The 26,688-nt window shown below is 39.5% G+C and overlaps 1 long non-coding RNA gene and 2 gene segments (V, D, J or C); 1 reads left to right on the forward strand and 2 right to left on the reverse strand.

Moving 5' to 3' along the window:
- The window catches only part of LOC115301965, a 550,585-nt gene that overhangs the window by 274,972 nt on the left and 248,925 nt on the right, over positions 1 to 26,688 (reverse strand).
- LOC115301980 lies at positions 18,534 to 19,825 on the reverse strand. The segment is given in 2 exon segments: positions 18,534 to 19,638; positions 19,754 to 19,825. Coding segments are annotated over 2 exon segments (429 nt in total).
- LOC115301995 overlaps positions 23,073 to 26,688 on the forward strand; it is an 18,103-nt gene continuing 14,487 nt past the window's right edge. Inside the window, exon 1 of the long non-coding RNA XR_003913380.1 lies at positions 23,073 to 23,289. This is a non-coding gene — a long non-coding RNA (uncharacterized LOC115301995). The remainder of the gene's footprint in view (positions 23,290 to 26,688) is intronic.

Consider the following 26,688-nt stretch of genomic DNA (forward strand, 5'->3'; position numbering starts at 1 on the left):
TTTGGGGCTCCTTTATTGCCCTTTCCACCCCACTGGTGGGAGATGGGTTAGGAGGTAGGACACAGAGATCTTCATCAATGTCTTACTTTCTTGCTTTTGTCTCCATCACCCCTAGGAATTCCCACAGACCAAAAATCTGCATAACACCTAAGGCTGCATTCATTGCTCTTTGTATCAACCTGTATTTTCAGAGATCTTTTTAAGACAAAGATTTCTTTTAAACTCAAAAGACATAACCCAACTCAAACTCCTTTATTTCATTGTACTATTTCTAGAGAAAGTTTCCAAATTTTATTTTGAAGTTTTCTGAAAGCAAATACTTTACTCATTCTTTTTTCTTTTGTGCTCATTATGCTCTCTCTCCTCTGGTACAAGAAGTCAGGACTTCCTGTCTAACGTGAGAAGGATCACAGGGCGCAGGGGGATTATCAGAAATAAAATACACATCTGCTCATAGAAAAACCTTACTTTGTCACAAAGAAATTAAGATTGGGAATTAAGATAATCAGTTTACTATACCTTTCTATAAGATCAGAGCAAATATCAGTGATTACCTTCTGAGAAGCCATAGGGGGCACTGATTAAGAGCACAAACTAAAGAGTCAGATGGTTCGGTTTCATATCCTGGGAGTACACGACCTGGGACAAATTATTTAGTCTTCTTATGCCTCACTTTTCTATAAACCGTGCTGATAACTGGGGTTGTTCAGGGAGTTAATTCAGTTAATATATGTAGAACATTCAGAACAGACTTTCAATCTGAAGCACTTAACAAATACTAATTATTATTAGATGTTGCCAGCACAAGTGTTGAGAACATTTAAAAGTAATTCTCTCATATACACATGTGTTCCAAATGACACGTGTAGACATTTACTTCCCTTTTCAGTTGTTTGCCTATATTGTCAACTTTTAACTTTTTTTCACTTTCTTCATATAATTGATTAGTTATTTAGGCATCACACAGACTCAATAGAAAACGAAGCCACCCAGATTTGGTCACACTGTAAAGTTGAGGGTATAGACCTCTGGACTGACAAGTCTACCCAGAACTTGTGACTCCAATTGCACAGAGTTAGGAATCAACTGCAAAGTTAAAGGAAAGCATCTACACAAGATTGTTCTTATTTCTGACAGCTGCAAGTTTAGGAGTTTTCAAAAAACCACCTTAGGTTCCATCATTCTCTAGAAAGACTGACAGAACTCTTTGAAACTTATTATACTCATAGTTACTTAATATTACAAAAAAAAAGGAAGGAAGAAAGAAAGAAAGAAAGAAAAAGAAAGAAAGAAAGAAAGAAAGAAAGAAAGAAAGAAAGAAAGAAAGAAAGAAAGGAAGAAAGAAAGGAAGAAAGAATACATTGGAACATCCAAAGTAAAAGATGCAAAGGAAAGTCTGGGAGATGTCTAAACCACAAAGTTTCCATTGTCCTCAGAAATGGGCTACCCTCTCAATTATGGCACAAATATTCACAGAATATTGCCAACTCAGGAAACTAACTTGAGCTTGGTGTCCCAAATTTTTATTGGGACCTCATTATGTAGGCATGATTGATTGATTGCCCACATTGTTAAACTCAGTCTCAGGGTTAATTGATGTCATGTAACCCAGAGCTTCCACCATAAATGATATAGTTGATCTTTTTGGCAGGGCCAACCCCTATCCTGAGTCTACAGCGTGTGGCCAGCCCCAAGCTGAATCATCTTGTTAGCAGAAACTATCAGGTGTGATCTGAGAGGCCCACCATCTATAATGAAGATAGTCCTATGATTCAGGACAATCCAAAGATTTATAAGTTACTTCCCAGGATCTGGGACAAAGTCCCAACTTTAGGCAAAGTGAAATTTCTTCCTACCCTTTTGTGGAACAGTAACCAAATCTCATTGTCAGTAATCCAAGGTTTCCCACTGTCTCTCAGAGCCTGGTCCACTGTGATCTCTTACCTTAGCCTAGTTCAAGTTTGGAGATGATTAGTATAAGCTTGATACTGTGTCCACTTTCCACATAAACATATTCCCTGTGGTTTTTGACATTTACATTAAACCTTGGTTTGAGAGAATAATTCATTTCAGAAACATGTTTGTAATCTAAAACACTTGAATATCAAAGAGAATTTCCCCATAAGAAAAAATGGAAACTCAGATGAATCTTTCTAAAACCCCAAAATATTCATATAAAGATGCTTACAATACTATAACACAAAATAATAAAGAAAACACAAAATATAAAAGACAATACAAAATTAACCTGCATTCATCTTTGAAAACCTTTGTGGCTGTTGCGAGGGAGATGAGAGTGAGGAGGGTTAGTGTGTAGGACAACTTTCATTTCACAATCACCAACAGAATCACTGCTATCTGTTGGTTCAATGGAAGCTTTTTCTCTTTGTGCAACTTTATCAAGGAACCTATCCAGTGACAATTGTTTTTGCCTCCTTCTGAGGATTTTGCAGAAATGTGACATGCATTGACGATCACCCACAATCACACAGCGAGCAAATGAGAGAGAGAGAGAGAGAGAGAGAGAGAGAGAGAAGAAACATGGCTCATTTGTGATCATGTGACATTCGGCTCGTGTTGCATGACATCACTCATTTATCAAGTTAAAATGTATTAAAAATGTATGCTCATCTTGCAGAATAAATTACTCACAATCTAAGGTTTTACTGTGCTCTTGTGTGAATTCTCTTTAAGGTCTTTATTTTTTGTCTTCACTTATATTCAACCACAGCCTTGGTCCCAAAAATACTGCTTCGTGTGTCTCCAATCCTCTTTGGGCATTTGCGAGTTTGAATTAATTGCTGTGTCACTGGGAGCATCCACTTACAGAACAGTCCAGAGCAGAATAAGATCGATGCCTGATGGCGCAGATTCATTCATTCATCAGCTATCACACTCCTTTGTGCCAGGCACTATTCTGAACAAAGGGCACTTAGTGGAACTTAGAGGTTGATAGGAAAGACAGCTATTCATTACACAGATAATCACACAGAAATACATAGAAATTGTGATAAGGCCTGTAAAGTAAAACCTGTTTTACTCTTTCATGGATATTATAGGGTTCTTCGAAACAATAAAGGGAACAAATTTAGATTGGGGGCAGGAAAGCACTCATTGAGGAAATGACATTTAATTCAAGATTACAAGAATGGGTAAGGATTAGCTAAGTGACTGGAAACTGATTTGATACGAGCTGGTAAGAAAGGCATGATGTAAGCTTTACATTTAGCCTTTGAATTGCCTCCCCACTCCCATTAAATGAGGAAAATGTTTCCCGATTAAACTTGAAATTCAAAGGTCCTTTGTATCCAAGGTCCCAACTGACTCTGGGGGTCAAAAAGAAATGTAGTGAAGATATTTAGTGAGGTTGTGAAGAAAAACCCCAAGAAGAAAAGGCTTTGGAGAGCTTTCAGTTCATCTCATTCCCATGCCTGTAGCAATTGAAGGCATTCACGGGTCAGGGCCTGTGGAATTGAGCTTACAGGGGCCACTCTGCTTTCATTCCATGACACGTCCTGGGCCAGCCCTCAAAGTCGACTTTGTTCCTCTGCATAGTCACAGTCCTGCCAGGCAAAGGAACCAGAAATCACCGTAAAGCATTATGAACTGTTCCTTGTTCAGATGAACTGAATGCACCCCAGTGAGGTGGTGAATCGGCTCTAATTCTCAACTTGGAGTATATCGGGATGAAAGCCACAGACTAAACACTGTGAGATGTCTGTGTGATAGATGACAAGAAAGAGTCATCGGCTTTGCCTTGTCTAAGCAGATAGGCATTTGGGGAGGGATATTACATGACTCACAGAATCATTAGGCAAGCTGGGGAGGTGCACTGGCCCTGACTTCTAGGAGCAATGATCAGAGTGACTTGTACAACTAGCCTGGTAAGGAGGTCACTGTCTCTGTCTCAATCATAGGACCACCTGGTGGTGATGCTAAATGTGCAGATCAGGAAATTGCCTTCAGTGCCACCAGGCGCAGAATTGCCTCCACTGCCCCCAACTAAGAAAAGGATGTCCCTGCCTAGACTGTTTTTCACATGGCTCCTTTCCCAAGTAAAGGCTCAGGTCCACACCCCAGTTGCAAGGGATCCTGCGAAATCCAGTTATTAAAAATAACTGCCTTGGGAAGGCAGAATTCATAGCCCATGGAACTGTCAATGTGGGGAATCGCGTTTGAATCCTTTTTGGAAGCCATCAATGGTAGTTCTTTAAAGTTAAAAGGAATGTCCAAAGAGATAAAAGTACAAAGATGATTACAGGAATAAAAGAAAGGTTCTGAAGAGTTAGGAATTCTCAGTTTAACAAGATAAAGGATGAGAGAAATTATGGAAAGACTTTATAATTTAATAATGTTACAATAGATAGTATAATGAACTTGATCATTCAGAGCTGAGTAAAGCTGAGGTTTGAAACTGATTTAAGCATAAGGGCTTTACATCCTTTAATGTAAAACCACATTATTACAAGTGTCAGCATAGTTTAAATTTATCCTAACTTGACATGAATTATGTGTAAATGAATTCAGGGGTGAGAAATAAAAACTAGTTGTATTATTGATATCAGAAAAAAAGCAGTTAGGTTTACTAGTAACTGTTTTTGCAAATACCATCCATAGGTATCATTTCTTTTTGTTTTTATTCTTTATTTCAAGCTGACAGGGCTGTTCTCTAAATATTTAAATAAAATGATTTTTTTGTTTGAAATGCCAACAATTATTAGTGTCTAGAGACAGAGAAAATGAAATGTATGAAATTAGTAACTAAAGAATTAAGAAGGAGGCGCCTGGGTGGCTTAGTTGGCAAGCATCTGACTTCGGCTCAGGTCATGATCTCACAGCTTATGAGTTCGAGCCCTGCATCAAGCTCTCTGCTGTCAGCGTGGAGCCTGCTTTGGTTCCTGTCTCCCTCTCTCTCTGCCCTCCCCAGCTCATGCTTTCTCTCTGTCTCAAAAATGAATACAAAGATCAAAAAAAATTTTTTTTAATAAACCTATTTTAAAAAAAGAATCAAGAGGTATATGGTCAAACAATAAACTCCCTTCTAAATTCTAGATATACGTGAAAAGGCATTGTTCCCTCTAATGCTTTTGGATGGTTTTGTCTCTGGCCTCGGGTCATTTCCATAGGCTTGATGAACACTGCTAAATACTGAGGGGATTCTCTGCAGACCTTCAGGGACCTCTCTCTGCACACCTCTCTTTTCTCTGGTATCCTGTCCTCTGAACTGTAGCTCCTCCAATCTCAGCTCTGTCTCCTTAGGTCAGGGAAGGCACCAGGTTGTGTTTCAATTTCTCCTCCCTGTGTCATGGTCTGGAAACTCTCTTAAAGGCAATAAACTGGGGCAATATTAGGGCTTACCTCATTTGTCTCTTCTTTTGGGGATCACTGTCATTCATTGCGTGGTAGATGGTGTCTTAAAAACTGTTGCTTCATGTACTTTATCTGGGGCTTTCTATTGGCTGTTCCATATGGTAGGACAAATCTGGTCTGTGTCATTTCATCTTGGCTACAAGCAGAAATTCAAATAATATATGCTTTTTAGTGGTTGCATCCATTATACGGATGTACCAAAACATTAAATCAATTCTCCTATTATTAGACATTTAGGTTTTTCCTCTTTCTCTTTTCTTTTAAATAAAGTTTCTCATGCTCGTTTTAAAAAATAAATCTTTATACATCATCTAGCTTATTACAGCTAGTATCTTTTGATAAAGGTAAGGTTTTTATTATTATCCTGGTTTCCCAGGTGATGAATGAAGCTGGAAATGTTGATATGGATTCTCTAAGGTTAGTGGGATCAAGATTCCAGGATTTTGACTATAAAAGTCTGCAAATAAGTTTTTTCAACAGAAGCCTAAAAGCTATTCTGTTCACTTCACTTATTCTCTTATTTTTACCTGTGGATTTAACAGATAGAAAAAAATTTTTGGTTCTAGGGAAGGACCAGTGGACTCTCACACAAATGAGATATTTGTACAAGAATAGTTTTTTGCTTTTCCTCTCTGCTAGGGTCAGAATATCCTGGGTCTCCCTTCTGTCTCACTGTGTAATTCCACTCAGACCTTCTGACTTCAGCATTCTCTTTCAGTAAAGTGACTTAGGTGTGTCCCATCTGTAAAGCTAGGAACACGTATCATGACATGGAGAAGGTTGTTAGTCATCGCGGGGACAGCTGCATGGGCCAGCATCTATGGCTTTTGAAGAGGAAGAAGCACTCCTGATAGCAGATTGGAAGGGGCTTCATGTCTTCCTGTTCTGTGTTCTGTCTCTTCAGTGGCAGAGAAAGCAGTGTCTTAGCCTTAGTTTCCTTAAAAGCAGAACTAGAGACAAAGGCATCTTTGTGTAGGGCATCTATTCGGGAAGTGATCCCTGGGAGCAGGAGTGAAGGATGAGGGAAGTAGATCTGGAGAGTGGGGAAAATCCATGATTTCAATTGGGCGTGATGGAGCTGGCCACCATTGTTATACCATGCTTGATCCTGCTGGGACTTTCTGAAGAGCTTTATGGAATGGGCTGCAGACTTTCAGACTTTGCCATCAGTGGAGTGTTTTGGCCGGTGGGGTCAGTTGATGCGGGTCCCTGAGAAAGGGAGTGAGAGTAGGGTAGGGCAGGAGACACAGAGAGTGAAGGCCAGACAAGCGTTCCGATCAAGCCACTCTCTTTATTGAGAGACCACGCATGTCTTATAAAGAGTAGAAGGCGGGCAGTTGACGTGAGTTAGTTGCTAGGAAACAAGGGCGAGGACTGCAGCGTCAGCACGCTGCCGCCGGAGAGGCTAACAAGGCAGGCTTGGGAGGTAAACAAGAAGGCCTCAGTTGAAGGTGATAATGCAGCTCTTGCTGTGCTGGGAGTGATAACGCAGCTCAGGTGTGCGGGTGGCTGATCTTGCAGGTCAAGGCACGTGTCTTCTGGCAGCTCTTCTGGCAGCTCCCCACAGTGGAGGGGTGTGGTTGGTGTGAAGGTGAAACCATTTATTTGGTGTCCCCCCCCCCCACATTGTTCAAAAGTAGTCCCAAGAATATTCATTTCTCCTGTCCTTCTTGGTCGTGTGATAAGAATGCCCAACAGGTTCCTAAGGTGTCCCACACCTTGATGTCAGAGAAGCCCCCAGTCAGGAAACAAGAGACACCCCTCTCTGGCCCACTGAGGTGAGGCACTGACATGTTGTGCATGCGTCCAGCCGGAAGAAGTCTGCAGAAACCTCGTTGTCACAAGAGTGACAACAGGAAATGTGGGGCTGATACGCTATGAAGTTATGGCCAAGAGACATCTGATATAAGCCACTTGGCGCTTACTGTTTTTCCTTTTTCCAAAGTATTTGCTTCTATTTGGCCCCAAACCATGGGTCCTAGCTGTTACTTATTTTCCATTAGCCTGGGTCTAGGAATATTTTTGGTTCTTCAACTTCAGCTTCAATTATCCACTCACCAAGACATCATTGACTAAATCTCACTGCATCGGCTTTCTACTGTTTCAACTTTCAATAAAACAAAAGGTGTTCTAGAAGTTCGTTCACACCTCATGGAATTTCAACATTGGCTCCTTACCAGGAAACAGGGACTGAAATTAGCATTGACTTGATATGGCTATATAATAAGGCTTTGGAAATAGAGCCGTACCTGAGGCTAGCAGAGATTTTTAGGCTTTTGGAGAACTCTGTTGAGTCTCAAGGACAAATAGAAGAGAAATAAAGAGGAAAGAAAGAAGAAAAAGAAGAGAGAAAACGTTATTGGGGCATGGTGGTAGGTGGTGAAAGGTCTTTGATGGATTCCTCCAGGCTGTCACTGATCCTCTCACGCCTACTGGGTTCCTATTTTGAAAGCTTCCTGCTTGTTTAAAATTGATCCTATTCTGTGTTTTTTCCCCAGTTGGCATCCATGGAGCATGGTCTTAGGACCAGCTTTGTGACTTTGAAAAACTAGCTTATAAAACCTCCCTTCTCAACAGAAATCTGTGTAAGATTCATTACCTTAAGACTTCACTGAAGAGATTTAAATATTTTATTGGTAGTTGAAATAGAGGGAGATTCAAACAAATGAAATGAACATGGGTCTGATGGATGACGGATGAATATCTGTCCTTGATGTGGAAATGGCGTTTAGAAGATGAATATGGCAACTTTCTTTAAATAGAGAAGGGAGCAATGTTTCAGAATTTAAGAAGACTTGCCAAGTTTGAAAAGGAAGTGGAGAGTCAGTTAATGTCAATTAATGTGCCAGGGCAGAATGAGAAAAATAGCTAAAACAGGTCCTAGAGGCAAATAATAATAATAATAATAATAATAATAATAATAATAATAATTTTGCACCTGGAAGCCATATGGCCTCTCTGAGTGGTATGTGATGGATAAAAAACTTTTAGAGCTGAACATCTAGCCTTGTTCCCATTGACTAGTTTGTGCCCGTGGATAAAGTTGTGAAGCAGTCAACAGACTTTAATCTAATTCTTCCAGCTTCCAGCCCCTGGAAATATAAAGGTTTCATGCTTTCATGACTGAGTTCAGAGCAACCAAAGGAGAATCAGGGACACCTGCAATCATGTAGTTTCTAGGATTGCTGAATGGGGAGGGTCTTTTTCCTGATCCTTCTGACCTTGAGTGTCTGTCCCTTTTCTCCCTCACTGATCCATATGCTCCTCTGGGACAGATCAGCTAGGTTAATAAGAACACCACAAAGGAAGGACCATAAAACAAAGAAAATACTTACTGTCTTTCCCAATAGCAGAAAATTTCCATGATCTCCAGGACATTTGTATGGAATCGTGTCCTGTGACTTTTCCCCCAATATCATAAGCCTCTTTGGAAGATGCTTTTATTTATTGCCTGACAGGACCCATCTATCTGAGGTATAGTCTGAATAAATGGAGTTTCAACATTTGTTCATTCTTTCCTCTTGTCTCCTTGAGCAAATAACTTCTTCTTTTTTCTTTAAGGGAACTATGCTATCTATACGCTTTCACAAACTCCATAACCATCCTGCCAAATGGAAAACATTGCTTGTTCATTGGTGCTTTGAGTTTTATGACAAGTCCCAGTGATCAGAGTCTTTGGTCTCATCCTTTAATGGTTTACTTTTAAGTGCTTTACACCCAAGACAAATGTAGATCTCTCAGGCTGGGAGCCTTGTTAGGGATTGTCTAGAATTTCTCTCCATTTCACAGACTGTTGGGCTGTGTGTAATGTATAAAGTCTCTAACTCATGACTAACAGACAAATTTAAGGGTCATCCTGTCCTTTCTGTAGATTCCAAGCAGCGATGCTCCTAAACTTTATAATAAGACAATCTTATGTAAGTGAATTAAAAAAAATTTTTAATATTTATTTATTTTTGAAAGACAGAGAGAGACAGTGTGATCAGGAAGAGAGAGAGAGAGAGAGAGAGAGAGAGAGAGAGAGAGAGAGAGAGAGAGAGACAGAATCTGAAGCAGGCTCCAGCCTCTGAGCTGTCAGCACAGAGCCTGACACAGGATCTGAACCCACAAACTGTGAGATCATGACCTGAGCTGAATTGGGATGCTTAACTGACTGAGCCACCCAGGCACCCCTATAAATGAATTTTTATATCTTCTGATATTCTGATCATTCTACATTAGAGCACATTGTGACTTATAGGAGAGGGACAAAATAAAGATAGTTTGTTCATAAAACTTATTTCCTGATCCAAACCTATTTTTTAAAAAAAATCAAAATAAAGTGGGAATTTGATTGTCATAAAATATTATTGAATCTCACATACACTAGCATATAAACATGCTTCAAGTCATCACAAATTTCTGGTTTTATTATTTATTTATTTATTTATTTTTGAGAGAGACAGAGACAGCACCAGCAGGGGAGGGACAGAGAGAGAGAGAGAGAAAGAGAGAATCCCATGCAAGCTCTGCACAAACTCATGAAATTGTGAGATCATGACCTGAGCCGAAACTAAGTGTCAGATGCTCAACTGACTGAGCCACCCAAGTGGCCCACAAATTTCTGTTTTGAAAGAATACTAAAAAAAAAAAAATGATCTATTTTAACAGGAATCTACTCCAAACCTGGCTAGGAGTCAATGGAAAGGAAAACACAAGCTGAAATTCGTGGGTACATACCCATGCTATAGATTTTCAGTATCTTACTGGGGCCTGTGGGCTATGTTCTTAGGCTAAACAGTGTCTGGCTGACTTGGCCTTTGTATTGTGAAATTCTAGAAGGTAACGTCACATAGACCAAAGGAAGAATGGTGCCCTTAGAATGGTGCAATGGAGAAATACTGCTGGTAGAGTCTTGGGGGCCTGGGGTTTTTGGGTCACCTGTGTGACAGACACTGAAGTAGCTGTCATTGCTTAGGTCATGATTTCTTTACAGATCTTTCCTTCCAACGGCAGGGATTGCAAAGAAGCTAAATTTAGTTCTGAAGTGCTATCTTGAATTTAGTTAGACAAAGAGAGGCATGTGATGAGATTTTGGAGAAATGATTCAAAATTCTCCTTTCCCCTCAGAACTTCACTTTGGCTCACACAATACTGGTGTTTCTGCAGTCATCATTTAGTTTTTCATATTTTTGTTACCTGACCAGAGATTCAGGTACTGCCTTAATAAGGAATGCAACCAGGCCATATGCTAATTCAACACAAAAGTCTTAAACCTGAGTTGCTGAAATCTCAGGGCTGATGCAGAAAAATACATTTAAATTGGAAGTAAGAATGTTAGGCAATCCCCAGAGGTCACTCTTCTGCAAGTGAATCGCTTGTATTTATTTAGTGATTTAATCCTGAATATCTACAGTTTTAAGAATTCTAGATGAGTGTCCATCAGTAGTAACAATAAAGTAGCACCTTCAGATAGCTTTGTCTTCTGAATGCACACTCTGTTGTCAACTGTTCTTAAAACAAACCAACCAACAGAGTAACAAATTGCTCCCTCACCTCTGGTTCTTCCTCAGTTAGTATTCCACTTCTCTGCTCCTTTTCCAACAAAATCTCTCAAATGAATTATTTTTTTTTCTGCCTCTATTTCTTTGCTTCCCATTAGCTCCTCAGCCAGTTTCAATTCATCTTCCATTCCCACCCCTCACTGAAACTGTTCTCGTCATATGCACTAGAACCTCCTTGCAGCCAAGTACTGCTGGAAGTACATTCTCATTTTACTCGACCTCTCGGCAGACCAGTACCCCTCTCACAGCTAGACATTCCCTTCTTCTGACTCTCCAGACCTTCTCCTGTCTTATGGCCACTCCTTCTGGGCCCCCGTGCTGCTCTCTCTCTCTCTCTCTCTTTTTTGCTCACCTTCCTCTGGAGTGCTCCAGTCTGACCCAAGCTCTCATCCACTCATTATATTTTCTCCCTAGCAAATCTATCTCACCATGCGCCTTGGCCTTAAATACCCACATATCAATGACACCTGAGGCTTTATCTCTATCCTTGACCTCTCTATTAAGCTTAAAAATAATTTATCTAACATCCTCACTTGGGTTTCTAAATGGGCATCATAAACCCACCATGGCTAAAACACAAATCTTGGGGCACCTGGGTGGCTCTGTTGCTGGAGCATCTGACTCTTGATTTCACATCAGGTCATGATTTCATGGTTGTAAGATAGTGCTTGAGTTGGGCTCTGAGTTGGGGATGAAATCTGCTTAAGATTCTCTCTCTCTCTCTCTCTCTCTCTCTCTCTCTCCCTCTCCCTCTCCCTCTGCTACACACACTCACCCTCTCTCTTTTTCAAAAATAAAAATAAAATAAAACACAAATCTTGATTTCTCTTCAATGTCCCAGGCTTTGCTACATCAAGAACTCATATCAAGATGTACTCTGTCACTTAGGCCACGTAGCAAGAAGTCATTCTTGGTTCTGCTCCTTTTCCTCTGCCCTGCCCCTCATTTACTCCATGAGCAAATCTTGTTAATTTCACTCTCAAATGTATCTCATATTTGAGTATTTCTCTTTGTCCCCATTGTTCCCATTCTAGTCTAAACCACCATCATTTTTGCATGGATTATTTTGACAGTCTACTAAATGTTCTTGTTTTTTTGTTTTTTGCTTTTCCTCCACTCCTCTCTCCTTATCTACTTTCCACACTGGAGCCAAGTAATATTGCTTAAAAAAATAAATCACACCATGTCACTGACCTATTTATAATTTTCGAACAACTTCTCATTACACTTGGTATAAACCCCAAATCCAATTCACCGTGGCTTTTGTAAGGCTCTACACGACACTTCTGGGAGCCATCTCATTCAGTAGGCTCCTTCATGGTGCTTTGGCTACTCCCTTCTTATTCTTATTCCTGGAATATATTGGGCTTTCTCTCATGTTAAGGCTTTTGTATTTCCTTTCCCTGTGCTTATAATGCTTTCTGCCCATATCTTAGCAGGACCTGGACTTTATTCCCTTTTGAGTTTTAGCTCAAATATCACCTCGGAGAATTTTCCCCTGACCACTTGATGAACGTGTTCCCCACTCTTATTCCATTATAACAGCCTCTTTTATCTTCCTTTGAACATTTATAATATCTGGTTTACCTTATTTTATTCACCAGAATATTGATTCCATGTGAGTAGATTCTTTTGTTTATTTTGTTCACTGCTATGTCCTCAGGACTTGGAACATATCTGGTAGAGAGTAGGTGCTCAATAAATATTTGTGGGATTATTGAACTTATTTATTTCTGTATTTTTATGTCTCCGTACCTTATTGATATAAGTTTTATGGTCAGAGGGACTTTGCTTGTCTGGGTCATTGGTGTGTACCCACAGTCTTGAATAATGCCTGGCCCTTAATAGTCCCTTCAGTAAATACTTATGAAATTAACAAGTGAATAAAACAATATAATTTATGTACCCAGCATCTCTGAAAAAAAAAAGTATGTTCCTACTCCCATTAAAGGGAAATGGCTCAACTCTCTTTACTTGGCTTTTTAATGAAGAGAACTCTCTTTTAATGTTGAGGAAATAATGAGGGAAAATTTTATTCTTATCAACTTTTTATAGGTGTCATAGACTCAGAAAAACAAGTTGCACCTGCCTACTTCTTCGGGTGATAGTCTCATCCAGGGCAAGGAGTGTGGACACATGTGAAGTGAACATAACTACAGGAGGAGCAGTAGATACTAGTGGGTTCCAAGCTTCTCTGAGACTCCAGAGAGTCTCAGGCATATTATATGTGTGGAGCCTAGAAATGCTTTTTACTCAGTTACTCACATATATTTGCTGAATTGAAATTTTTAGAATATTAGGAAGAAAAGACAGAATCCTAAACCTTTTCAGAGAGAATAAAAAGGTCATAAAAGAGAATGATTCAAAATGACATTACCATTCTTAACAGCAATCCTGGGTATTAGGACATCAGGAAATGATGTCCTCAAAATACCAACGGAGAATGGAGTGCTCTCTACACTTTTTCTCAAAAAAAAAAAAAAGCCAATGAAAATATGTTTTCTACTCAAATACTGGAAATGCTGAGGGGATTTCAACCTATAATTTTATAATTTTATATTCAGTCAAAACAGCAATCAAGTATGAGGGTAGAATAAAGATATTTTCTGACATGTGAAGACTGACTGGAAAAAATATTATGTATGATTTATTACAGAGGTTTTGGAGAACGTGTTTCAGCAAAAGAAAGGATTAAGCCCAGAAATGAAGATATTTGAGATTCAAGATGCAAAATAGCAAAACTGATGAGTGACATGAGAAGATCCTAGAATAAAATTTATGCACCAGGTCCAAAGAGCAATCAGTTTACACAAGCCAAAGGTCTAGGGAGAGGAAATCTCTAAGGAAAAAAAGAAAAAATAGATAATCAACTTGATACGCATTGGGGGGAAATTTATTAACAAGTTTTTTTTTTTTTAGAGAGAGAGAGCACATCCAAGTGGGGGGAGTAGGACAGAAGAAGTGAGTGAGAGAATCTTAAGTAGGTTCCATGCTCAGTGCAGAGCTCAATGTAGGGCTTGTCACTGGGGCTCAGTGCGGGGCTTGATTCCATGACCCTGCAGTGAAAAGCAAGACTCAGACGCTCAACTGACTGAGACACCTGGGTGCCCCCATTAACAAGTATTTTTAGAACACTGCCAAAGAACTCAGAAAAAAACCCAGGAAATTGATATAGAATAAATGAAAAAATTAGGTAAGGATTAGTTAAACACAAATGGTACCAGAAAGGAAATGTAATCATAATACTTATTTAGGCTGGAAAGTGACAATATTTATGCAGTCATAATCATGTGTACTGACTCTTGCTTCAACTCCATGTTGTGATATACCTATGTTAAGAAGGTGAGAATCGTAGTGTGTTACCATAAAAGGAGGTAAAAAGATCATGCCTAATATTGATAAGTCGAGGGAAAAACATATAATTTGGAAATTGTTAAAATAGATTTGCATTGGAGAGTGGGAGTAGAGCCAGGCATTGCTGTTTTTTGAGGTGGAGAAATAGGGGAACAGAGATTTGTAGCACTAATGGCTTTTTAGGTATGTGCATGTAGTAGTGTGATCAAAAAACCTTTAATTTTAAAATGAACAGACTTATTTATAACCTAGTATGTGCAATTAATTTTAACTAACAAGAACAATGATAACAGTAATATGTTTCAGCATAAGAATTCCAGTGGGTGGAAAATAACATAAGGAATCCTTGGTGAAAGAAAGGTGGAGAACCAGTGATTGAGACCCGTTGGTTGATATTTTATTTCATGAAGTTTTTGGTTACAGGGTTGTTTTTTTTTTGTCGTTGTTGTTTTAAAGAGAGAGAGGAGATGGGCAGAGAGAGAAAGAGAGAGTCAGTCTTAAACAGTCTTCATGCCCAGCACTGGACCTGAGATGGGGCTCAGTCACATGATCATAAGATCATGACCTGAGCTGAAATCAAGAGACAGATGCTCAATCAACCAAGTGACCCAGGTGCCCCTTTTCATGAATTTTTATAAACACAAGTTTCCATTAGGGATCTCCAGGTGAGAAAATTAGAACCTGAGTTTTCTCCAAAGGAAATCACTGAACTTCCCCTTAACCGTTCTTACCTGTCTATCTCCATACAGAAACCCAACCACAGTGTCATCTTTCTAAAACCTCTCTATGTTTTTCCCAAAACAATTTAAAAAGTCTGATGACTACTGGGCTTTATTAGTAAATAACTTGGAAACTACAAGTATTATTAGGTGCTTGTTATTTATATTCTATTTACTTCTCCAAAGATTTAAGGTATTAACCTATCAGTGAGTATTAGCAAACTCATGGTACATCTAAACCTAATACTAATGATAGTTACCACTTACATAATACTATGTGCTCGGGACTGTTTTAAGCACTTTACATGTATTGAATGTATTACCTTGTATAATTCCCATATGTAGGAGTTAGATACACTCTTTTTTCTCTTTTATAGCTGAGAAAAAACTGAGAAAGAGTGACTTGGCCAAGATCACTTAGTTAAGTGCAGAATCAGTATTTTTGTGCTGTGGCTGTTTGGCTCCAGCGTCCATATATTCACTTCCAGTATAATAGATCATGTGTTGTTCTGGTTAAAACACTTGATGATGATGCTTTACATGTTAGAAATCGTTTAGAGGGGAAAATATATTACATTAAAAAAAACCTTCAAAAATCTGACATCATCTGTCCAATGAGAGAGACAGACAAGTTTAGAAAGACAAGAGTGAGGGGAGATGATGCCTTTGAGCTTGAGAGTTTTGAGTACAGGCTCCCGATGACGGTGGAGCACTGTGTCTCCACCGCACAGAGGTAGACGGCAGAGTCTCTGGGCTGGGAGGCTGTGATGTACAGAGAGCTGTGAAGTTCCTTTGTGTTTATTGTGGCTCGTATTCTTCCTTTCTTCTTCATCTCTAGGCTCAGTATAAACAAGGAGACAATACCTCCTCCAGGATTCTGTTGCAACCAGTGCAAAGTGGTCATTCCTATTGAGTAACTGCAGTTGATTGCGACAAAATCGCCTTCCTGGGCAGTCAGGGACCGGAGACGGTGCACCGCTCCATTTTTGCCGCTTACCCCTATTCTCAAAGACATTGTCAAAGACAGAATATTACTCTTACTGTAACATTTCTACAAAATGTTTTCCTTTTCACATTTCCCAGAGTCCTCCAGGTTAGCCACTCAGAGTCCCCTTATCTCCCCTCCTCAGAATTTTGAAAAAATATCCACTTAGTCTTCCTGTTCCCAATATCCCCAAACTCCCCAACTCACAGATGAACTGAAGCCACAGAGTAGCCAGCAGAACTTGCTGGGTCTTCACCATTATTACTGCAGCTAAAGCTCCCACGGTCTCTGTTACAGGATTTGGAATATATGTTAGTTGGTCAAATGAATCTTTTCTTATTATAACTTCTGTACATTAACTTTAGAAATCAAACGGGATTCCCAGTCCATCAGAGACAGCACAAATGTACATGTTTGCACTATTTATAGGGCTGCCTGCATAATGAACGGGTCGATCTTTAAAATGCCCACATTGCCACCTAGTGGCAAGATGCACAGTCATTTGTTATGTAGGTCAAACTCTGAAAAGAAAAAAAAAAAAGCCAAGACAAGACTAGAACCAAAGTTAGCATCCCCCAGCTGGGAGTCCCGAGCGTGGGGTGGGGGAGGCGTTGGGGTGGGGGTGGGGATGAGTCTTTGGCTTCAGCTGGCAGTTTTAGATCAAGTAGAGTAGATGACAACCTGTTTGTGCCACTTTATACCTTTTTAAACAACCCGAGGACAGTTATGGTCTCTGTTTTTTAAAGGTATTCCTTATAACTATCTCTGGTTTCTTCACATGACAGCCCTGTTTCTTCATATCATATGATTGCAGACTCCTTTCCTAGCCTTAATGTTTCATCTTTGTCCACAACTATCCAAATATGTTTCAAATGATGTCCTGCCAGAGTATCACTTTATTCATCTGGTTTCCATTCGTCTGTCATTGTTACCTACGATTGGTTCAGTGGTTTTATTACACTGTTGAACTATCTTGGGCTTGAAATCATTTTAAATTCTGGGACTCCTTTCTAGCTCCTCTATCAGAGGTGCTCCTTAAGGAACACTTCTAGAAGTCTTGTTTGTATTAAGTGACCTTTTCCTGGCTGTAGCTTATTGGATCTGGTCAACACTGGGCTTATGAATTTGAACTAGGAGTATACAAACGGTTGTTAGATAGTGTTAGTCATTAGAGCTGTAAAACCCCATGGAGTTTGAACCAGAGTCATCCCTTGGCAAAGCTGGGTATGTTCAAACTCGGGTTATTGTGGAATAGAAACCAACAGACTTACCATGGAATCTGGTCTCCTAAGAGGAGAATTGATTACATATTCAGAGAGAAATAGATTCAGAAAGAATAGCCAATTGATGATGTTCATCTCGTGAGGCTCAGCTGTATTTCTCACAAATAGATTTTATGAGACTCCTCTGTATCTTTTCAGCAAATCTCCTTTTCTTCTAGCTAGTTTGCACAAATTACACGCCCAAATCATTTTCATAAAAAATACTGTCAATCCACAGTGCTCCATAGTATGTATTGGAATACATTTTTATAAAACTACATGCATAAATACACAGTTGTCTACATCAAGTTTTATTTTGGCTGTTTCAGTTCATCTAATACAATCTGGCATATTAACTACCCATCTCTGTATTGTGCCAGTTGCACATTTGATGGGCACCCCTTACGTGAATTCACATAAAATGAATACGAACAGGTAAGATGAAAGATAAAATCCTGTGAAGCAACAATCAATAGAGACAGTTCTCTCAACTGAATCTTTATATAAGCCATTCTTTCAGCCGAGGGCCATGGACTGTGGCATTACCCAGAGGGACAACATGAAGAGTGGACATGATTTGGAGAGCCTAACAGACGTCAGTTTGAGCCTCAGCCCTGCCACTTGTTAGATAACTGGGTTCTGAGAAGTTTTCACAATGCTCCAGTCAAACTGGATCCTAATATACCAACCATTGTTTCACTCGCTCACTCCCATTCTGGTAAATTACAAGTTGAGCAACCTGGCTCTGGGAAGACCCTAAGAATGTAACTCGATAACGAATATTGTGACTTAAAGGTTAACTTGTTTTTCAAGATTCTGTTAAGCAGCCCCACCCCTCTGAGGTCCGGCCAAGACAAGGTCAACAGGTCACTGCCCCACGGTATTTTAGGTGCCTAACTATGATTGGTCATTTTAAAAGACAAAGAACTTTAAAACGATAGGTTCCCGCCGAATGCTAACGGTTTTGTGTTGTAATATAATTGACTATAATGAAATGCTGTAATTGTAATTGGTTAATTACCATGATGAGGCACTCTTCCAAGAACTGCCAAGCGCTCGGGAGGGGCTGTCCGGCTGGACTAAAATAAATCCAATAACCCACTCCATTTGTATTCTGTGGGTTCTGTTCTTGGTGACTCATATTGGGAAGAAAGGTGTAACAGTTTGTGGTGAAAATTGCTGATAACACTAGGAGTTAACAAAGTCTAGAAGTTAAGAGTACAAGCTTTGGTCTAAGTCTGTAGACAAGTTTGGCTATTTCTCTGTACCTTAGTTTCCTTGGGACAAATAATTGTGCCTGCTTCATGGGGTCGTAGTGAAGATTAAATGAATGAATGTATGTGATGCATTTAAAACAATACTTCATACATGTTAGGCACTTGATAAATGCTAGCTATTATTATTATCTATAGTATAATAGGGCCTGTGATAAATACATCACTCAGTAAGTGATGTATGATATTACTTATCTTCCTAATGATCTAATGGAAAGCAAAATGCAAACATTTGAGACAATTTTAGTCTAGAGAAGTACCTTGAATTTAGTAAGTTTATTTAAAAAATATCTTTAGGGAATATATTCTAGCTCATAATGATTCCTCCATTATTTTCTAAGAGCACACACATTATCTGTTGATAATATGCTCGAAAACCCTGTTGCTGGGTATCAATCCATTTCTTCCTGGTTTATGGGTTTGGGATTTCCTTCATTCCCTTTAGGCTTCCAAAGATTTTGCCTTAAAATTCTCAAACTATGCTTGAAAATTCTTTTTTTGTGTGTGTTTTGGAAATTAATTTAAATGATCCAGAAGACCTGATTATATTAAAAGCATTGAAGTCTTTTCTTTGTACCTTTTCACTTATACTTTCCCATTTTCTCTTTCCAGTACAAAAATTATTCTACTTGCTGGAATAATTTTTCTTTCCCACATGTCTTTTTCAGTTCAAGAATCCACTGAAATTAGAGGCAGTTGCAGTTGATTTTGTTTTTCTTTATCTCCCAACAAAGTCCCAACAGGACTATGAGAGAGAACTGTCTCCTCTGCGTGGGGTTCCCAGGCTCACTACACACCTCACCTGGGCCCCTGAGGTTTTTGTACAGATCCCCTCCCTGCCCTTGGCACTGTGTGTATCTCTCAGAAGACAGTAGTACACCGCCGAGTCTGATACCTGGACTGAGGATTTCGTAATAGGAGAGGTTTTGTCTTTAATATTTCTGGCTCCAAAGTTCTTGCTGTTTTCCATCGTCTCTTTCTGAAGAAATTGCAGAGCTTTGTTGGGGTACTGGACATACCAGAAAAGAGTCGGGTACAGTGTGGACGTGTATGTGCAATTCATGGTCACAGATGCTCCTTCCAAGACAGTAATCTGGTCTGTCTGTTTGACTGAATTGCCACTGGTTCCTCCTGTAAGGAAAAAAAAAGTGCTTGTTTCATGAATTTGACCAGAGTTATGTCTTTTAGAGAAAGTTTTCCTATTTTGAAACAGTAAAAAAAACCCATTTCAGTAAAATGTACTTACCAAACGTTAAGATCAGAATGAGAGTGCCCAGAGAAGAGCTCATTGCCGGGTGTCTGGTCTACTGGAGGGAGGGATCACTACTGAAATGAAGACACAAAGGGACCCCAGCTGTGCTCAGAATTCAAGCCTAAATGTGGGCAGTGTTGGCAAACAGCGCCTCCATGTGACAAGTTAGTGGACAAATTAAAAAATAGTCTGGTTCAAAAATCTGCTCTTTGTTCTTGCTACTGTCATTATCTTAAGGGACCAGTTGGATATAAATTGGTTCTCTGGTGCAAGGGGAGTTGGTAGATCCCTAATAAATCTTTTGTTTCTAGGATATGTATTTTAAGGGAGCATAACTTCCACTAGAACTTAAACCTCACAACTACATCAGTATTTTATATAAAGTAGTTCCCATTTTTTCCCAGTTTTGATAAACAACACTGATAAATGTATGCTTACATGAACTTAATTCATACCTCCCATTATTTTCTTAAGATATTTTGACCAGATGCTCAACATTGAGATGTTTAAGTCAGTATTTGACCAAACCTAAAGGTGAACTGGAACATCAACAAAGTAGAATTAACTTCAATAATACAAGAATAAACCCAATTTTGTATTCAAAATTTAATTATTTTATAATTGTATTATTAAAGGCTTTGGCATTCAAATTTTTAGAATTTAACAGTACAATATAGGAAGAATAATTTTCAGGACTGTCTATTGTTTGCTCCTGTTATCACTCTGTTTCACATTTGCAAAACTTTGTATTGAAAATGTAGTGATGCAAGATATTTTTTGGCTTGCTCTTCGAGGAGAGGGCTATGCCAATGGTAAATTCATCCCCTTCTCACCTGGACTTGAAGGTTGGTGCAACGTCATTGAAGTTGTCCTTCCTACAAAATGGGTTGTGTACTTAGCATTGTTCTGTTCTCCTTGATTACTTTTTTCTCGCTGTCCTTTTTTCCTCAGCCCTGACATCATTTAATCTAGTTTCTCACAACTAGATAATTTGTTCTTTGAGTACAGAAGACTGCACTGAGGCTAGATGTGACTGGGCTTAAGAATTGAGCATTTGCAGTCTTAATTTCAGACATTAGAGTGGATCGTTCAAGACTCAAGCTACTCATTCAGGGAGAGGTTTGAGGGAAGTCCTTGGAATAACTGTGAAGGAATGAGAAGGAATTCCATAATTGTGTGTGTGTGTGTGTGTGTGTGTGTGTACATAATCTTCACTATTTTGCTAGGTGGAAAAATAAATCACATTGTAATTTTTTGTGTTTCTTTGATGGCCAAAGAATTTGTATACCTCTTTATAAATTGATTGGCCATTTGTATTTCTTTTTGTGAAGTATATTTTCACCTCCCCCTCTGCCCCCAGATATTAATGGTTTCTAAAATAATTATTGAAGTATAGTTGACGTACAATGTTATATTAGTTTTAGGTGTACAATATAGCGATGCCATCATACAAAGTTATTACAATATTATTGATTATATTTCCTATGCTGTACTTTTCATCTTAACATTTTTATTATTGATTTATATGGGTATTTTAATTACAAGGATATTATCAGAAAATCACATGGCACATATTTTAAAATAACTGATGGTAAAGAAATTTCCTTTACTGTATTGCTAGGCTTGTAGGTTCAATCAATGAGCTAATATTAAACAATAACTTGTTTCCTGCCTGGCTTGGTCAGGGTTGTGATAAATCGTTCCTTTCCTCATTTCCAAAAGGCAGGCTCACAATAATTCTTACCTGCAATAGCCAATCATAAGGTGTGTCCACCTTCCCAGAAATGCCCGTACACTACAGGGCTCTGTGTCAAGGGAAGAGGAAACTGCTCACCCATGACTGCACACACCCAGCTCCTGTTGTGCCCCTGTGGGGGGTCTGTGCTTAGCTGCTCCTTTGGTCCTTATCTTTATGTCATTAGGAACACAAAGTACCCAGCTCTGCCTGCCGCTTAGATGTAGGATTTCTGTAGCTGGACGGAAATTCTGCTCCTAACCCGATGGACCTGAAAACTGTTGTGATCTTTCTCTTCATGTTTCCTGATGCATCAGAGAAGGCACTGCAGGGCCTCTCTGGGATGCTGGACATACCAAAAGAGGAAGGGGGAGTCACCGGCTTGCTATGTGCAGTTCCATGTCAGGTGTATTTCTTAAGAGGGGTCCCTTGTCTGGGTCACTGAGTCTCCAATGGTTCTTCCTGAAAAACCAAGACTTTTTTTTTCTTTTTAAATGAAACTTTTATTAGGATGAGTATAAACAGCATTGAATTCAATTAATAAGGTGAGCGATAAGAGAAATGACAGAACCAGCCAGACTTTTAAACCATCATTTTGCTTCTCAGAGAGTAATAACATCTCAGGTATCAAGGTGGAGGCACAGGTCATGGCTGCGCTAAGTGAGTCTGCAATTTCTCTTTGGAAAAGGGATGGTGGATTGGTTGTCTCCCAAGACCTGCCCTGTCTTGGAGGTGCCACACCACACACGTAAGGGTTAAGGCTGCTAATTTGTACCAGTGTTTGCACATCCCTCCTTTTGACTTTGGGGACTTTCTATTTTTAGCCGCGATTTCTCATTTAGATATGAGACACACTAAATCTGCTGGGTCCTTGGCGGTATGAATATACAAGGACGTGTGAGTCCATGTAGGAATCTTCCTCATCTTAGATATGCCAAGACACATGATTATTTCTGCCCTGGAGGAAGAAACAAAACAAAATAAAACAGGGTAGCACCCTCCGATGGGTAGGAAATGAACTTTGAGCATTTCCTATAATTTTTATTGACTTAGTGACTACAAGAGAGAAGTTTTGGTTTGTGAAACATATGCTGCTGCCTGCTCTGTGTTTAGTTAAATCAATAGAAATTAATAATAATGGCAATAGCTAGAATTTCCTGAGGCAAACTAAGGGTTGGGCAATGAATCAGAGGCTTTGCATACATTAATCCATAAAGCTATAAAAATGAGATGTTAATACTATTGCCATTCTTGCTTTACAGATGAGAGAACTAATGATTAGAGAGGTTAAATAAACCATCCACAGTCACACATTGCTCAACACCAGATCTGTCTCTCCATTCCCTGAGCCTGCAGGCCTTGTGTATCTTTTCACAGTTTATTCAATAGATAGTTACTAGGCTTCAGATATTATACAGATTTGTCAAATAGTAGAAGCTCAATATTGGTCAAATAAATGAATAAGTCAATTAACGAGTGAATGAATATTTGTTTTCAGAGCCTGGGAGTTTAACTAGAACATACACACTTTCTAAGGATTACTTCTTTACATCTTTGCTCCTTGCCCTAGAAGAGAAGACAACCAAGCCTTTCAACAAATAGCCCCAGGTTGGCTATGATAAATTAGTTTTATGATGATGCAGTTTCTTCTGTGAGGGGAGAACTCTGAAATGTTATCAGGAGAGACAAAGTTGGCGACTCTGATCGTGGTTCACAAACCATCATATGCAGATGGCAAGGAGGGGCTGAAGAAAGAGGCAGACCACTCCAGACTCGTGGGTAACAGATTTAACAAGTGAGAGAGTTTACATATGAGGTTGGTCTTGGGTGGCAACAGATGATAGATCTCCATTTCTACCTGCCAGAATCTTAGCATTTATAAAGGCCTTAATGGGGCTCAGTCAAGTATACAATCCAGATGGTCTCAACAACTCATTGCTCTCTTAGAGCTGCATCCTTGAAAATGGTTCCCACTGTGGGAACAGGGGACAGAACATACATTCCAAGGACAGAGGAGGGGATGAGGAGCCTCTGATTGTCCAGGGCCACCAGTCATGTCTTCTCGAAGACCTCCTCCAACACCTGCCTAGAAAGCTCCCTGGGGAAGGGCAACAGATGTCTCATTTGGAATTCAAAAAAAAGCTCAGCCTTTTGTTTATTTTGATTAACAATCCCTTTATTATACTATTTTCCTTTGCAGATAGGTTTGTCCTACTACTTTGGTCTGTGCCATTGGGGTCCTAGTTAAACAGATCATACTTAGTCTTCAGATGTCAAGACAACATGGCATCTCACCAGCTCAGAAGTATGTGGAAGAGTTGATGTGCCATACCCAATGTTAATTTGCCTTCACTCTGTCTTCCATGTGGCTGAACCATTATCAAATTAATGCAAGTTCCCCCTCTCCCCATGCTCCTGTCTGTATCATCTGTATCTAGACAATCTATTTGACTAACAGAAATTCAGACTAAAGCTGAGGACCAGCCTTGTGTGTGTGAAACCAGTGCAGTCTCATAGGACCCCATGCTCAGAAGGTCTCATGCTTAGTTTAATGCTCTGCTCTTGCCATCTTAAGATTCTTAAGAAGTTTGAACAAGAGACCCTGCAATTTCACTTTGCACTGGGCCCTACCAATATTGTTGACAGTCCTGCTACAGGTCTATATATCCTGGAAGGTTGGGGGCTGAGCATCCTTCTCCATGTTGATCACCCTGCCCGGTTCAGAGTAATGAGACAGCAGCGATCCTTATTACCAGGCCACGCACTGCAGCGTTTTTACTTCCCCCTGCTTCATAACACCTTCTGTTTCGTGTTACCATTATCATGATGGGACAATTTTCTAAGGTCCTTAACATGCCTAACTTTGAGTAGGGGGTCTTCCACAACAGAAGAAAACTCTAATATTTGTCCTGGAGGCGATAGCTTCACAAGTCTTCTGGTATCTGGAATCAAGACTCCTTCTAATCCTTTCTCCCAAACTCACAGATCATCCACAGTCCTTCTACATTTATACCAACTCTGTGCCAGTCACAGTGCATGTGGATTTCACAGATTTAGAGGTAAAGGTAACAGATTCCCTGCGGGCTGCCCTCCCAGAGAGAAAGCTGGCTTCCTGAAGAGCTCCAACCCAGTGCTTAAATCAGTCACTTTTGAAAGAGTGTTGGGGTAGATAAGAACTGAAGGCCAGTTTCCATCACTTTCTATTGCTGTAATTACATAGTTTGAAGCCCGATCTCTATGCTGGCCTGGTGCTTCCTGATAAAGCAGCTTAAAATCTGCATGCTCAAGACTGAGATCTCATTCTTAGAGTCTGGTATTGGTCCCGCTAGAGTGCCATTTGGCACCCCAGAATGTCAAGGGAAGTGTGTGTGTGCTATCTCTGGGGAAACCACAGACCTGCTCCTTTTCTTTGTGAGTTTCCTTCAGTAAACACTGTTCTAGAAGGTCTGATATTTGTACTATTTGCTTGACATATATTCCATCTCATTTTAAATGTCATAGAAACTTTGGCAACTGGATATTATTTTTCCACATATTTTGATAAGAAAAATGAGGCTAAGGTATATTATGTAACTTGCCGAAGGGCACTGAACTGATAGTAGAAAAGTCTGAATATCAACAAATTCCTTCTGACATCAAGTCTAGTGTTCATGCTATTGTATTATTAGAATCTCCAGTTCTATATGCAGTGGGATAACAGTTTCAAACATCATCTTACATATTTTCCTTCTTTAAAATTCATTTTCCCCCCATAACGCTTTTGTCATAAATTCTGGGGATGAATTTTATTGATCCAGGAAAGGGAGATTACAAAATGATCCAATGAGACCAAAGATTCAAATTCTTGACTTTGTGTTTCAAAATAGACTTTAAAAGTCTTAAGAGGAGAAGATGTCCTAAAAATGAAGGAGTTTTTGAGTTGTGAGACCCTGGTGGTTATTTTTTCTTTTGAAAATTTACATGTCAAGAGCAAAGCTCGATGTTTCAGGGCAGTTTTGAATCATGAATCCTGAGTCTAAAACCCTGAGTTAGTAATGCTGGTGATAACAAACAAACAAACAAACAAACAAAAAAATGATAGTGGCTATCCAATGCAGAGGGAACTTTTTCTGCTTTCTGTCTGGAATTCTGAGAGGACCCAGCTCTGCAAAATAATACACTCCTGTGCATTTCAACCACAGTAGAGTAGAAATAGTAATATGGTCTATTTAAATACTGTTTTTCAAAAATATCTGAAAATATTGCTTGCCTGAAGGAGTTCATAGGAGGCAGCTGGGAATTGAGAGATGCTGTGCCAGTCAAGGGACCTCATTAAGTAAGGTACACGGTGCAGAGACCATGGTGCAGAGAAGGACACGGTTGAATCTCAGAGGATCAGCAACTTCAGCAAGAAAGGAATTGGGAGTCAAGATAGCTGGGAGAGACTGAAGAGCTTGGATGCTGGGTCTTAGAGAAATTCCTGAGGCTGCCACATGAATTTGGACTTACATTTCATTGACCAGAACTTAGTTCATAGCCATATCTAGCTTCCAGGAAGTCATGGCAACACAGATTTTATTCTGAGACCAAATAAGGGAGGGAAAGAGCAAAATGGATATTGAGGGGGAAATAGCAGGCTGTATTTATTATACAGGATGAAGAGGAAAAAGATGATTTTCTGTGTATTATGCTAAACAGACAGACTTTATGGAGATATGTCATAAACCATATTCACCAAAAACACAGAAGCTCAGTAAGTGGGAAAAAAGCAATTTGCAAGAAGAACCTGATAAAATAAGTAGAAGATTTCAATAGCCTCTTTAGGAATGTGACAGATTCAATAGAAAACAAAACAAAGGCATAAAATAATTTAATGATACAATCAAAAAAGTTGAGTACACAGCTATATGTGCATTTATAAATTGATAGCTTTCAGATAAAATTAATTATGGTTATGTACTTGCCCTCAAAGTAAACCTCAACATCTTTTGAAAAGTAGAATTTTGGGGCGCCTGGGTGACTCAGTTGGTTGAGCATCCAACTTCAGCTCAGGTCATGATCTCATAGTTTATGAGTTCAAGCCCTGCGTCAGGCTCTGGACTGACAGCTCAGAGCCTGGAGCCTGCTTCGGATTCTGTGTCTCCCTCTCTGTCCTTCCCCTGCTCACACTGTCTCTCTCTGTCTCTCAAAAATAAATAAAAAACATTAAAAAAAG

The sequence above is a fragment of the Suricata suricatta genome, chromosome 9, assembly GCF_006229205.1.
Source record: "Suricata suricatta isolate VVHF042 chromosome 9, meerkat_22Aug2017_6uvM2_HiC, whole genome shotgun sequence".
Taxonomy (NCBI): domain Eukaryota; kingdom Metazoa; phylum Chordata; class Mammalia; order Carnivora; family Herpestidae; genus Suricata; species Suricata suricatta.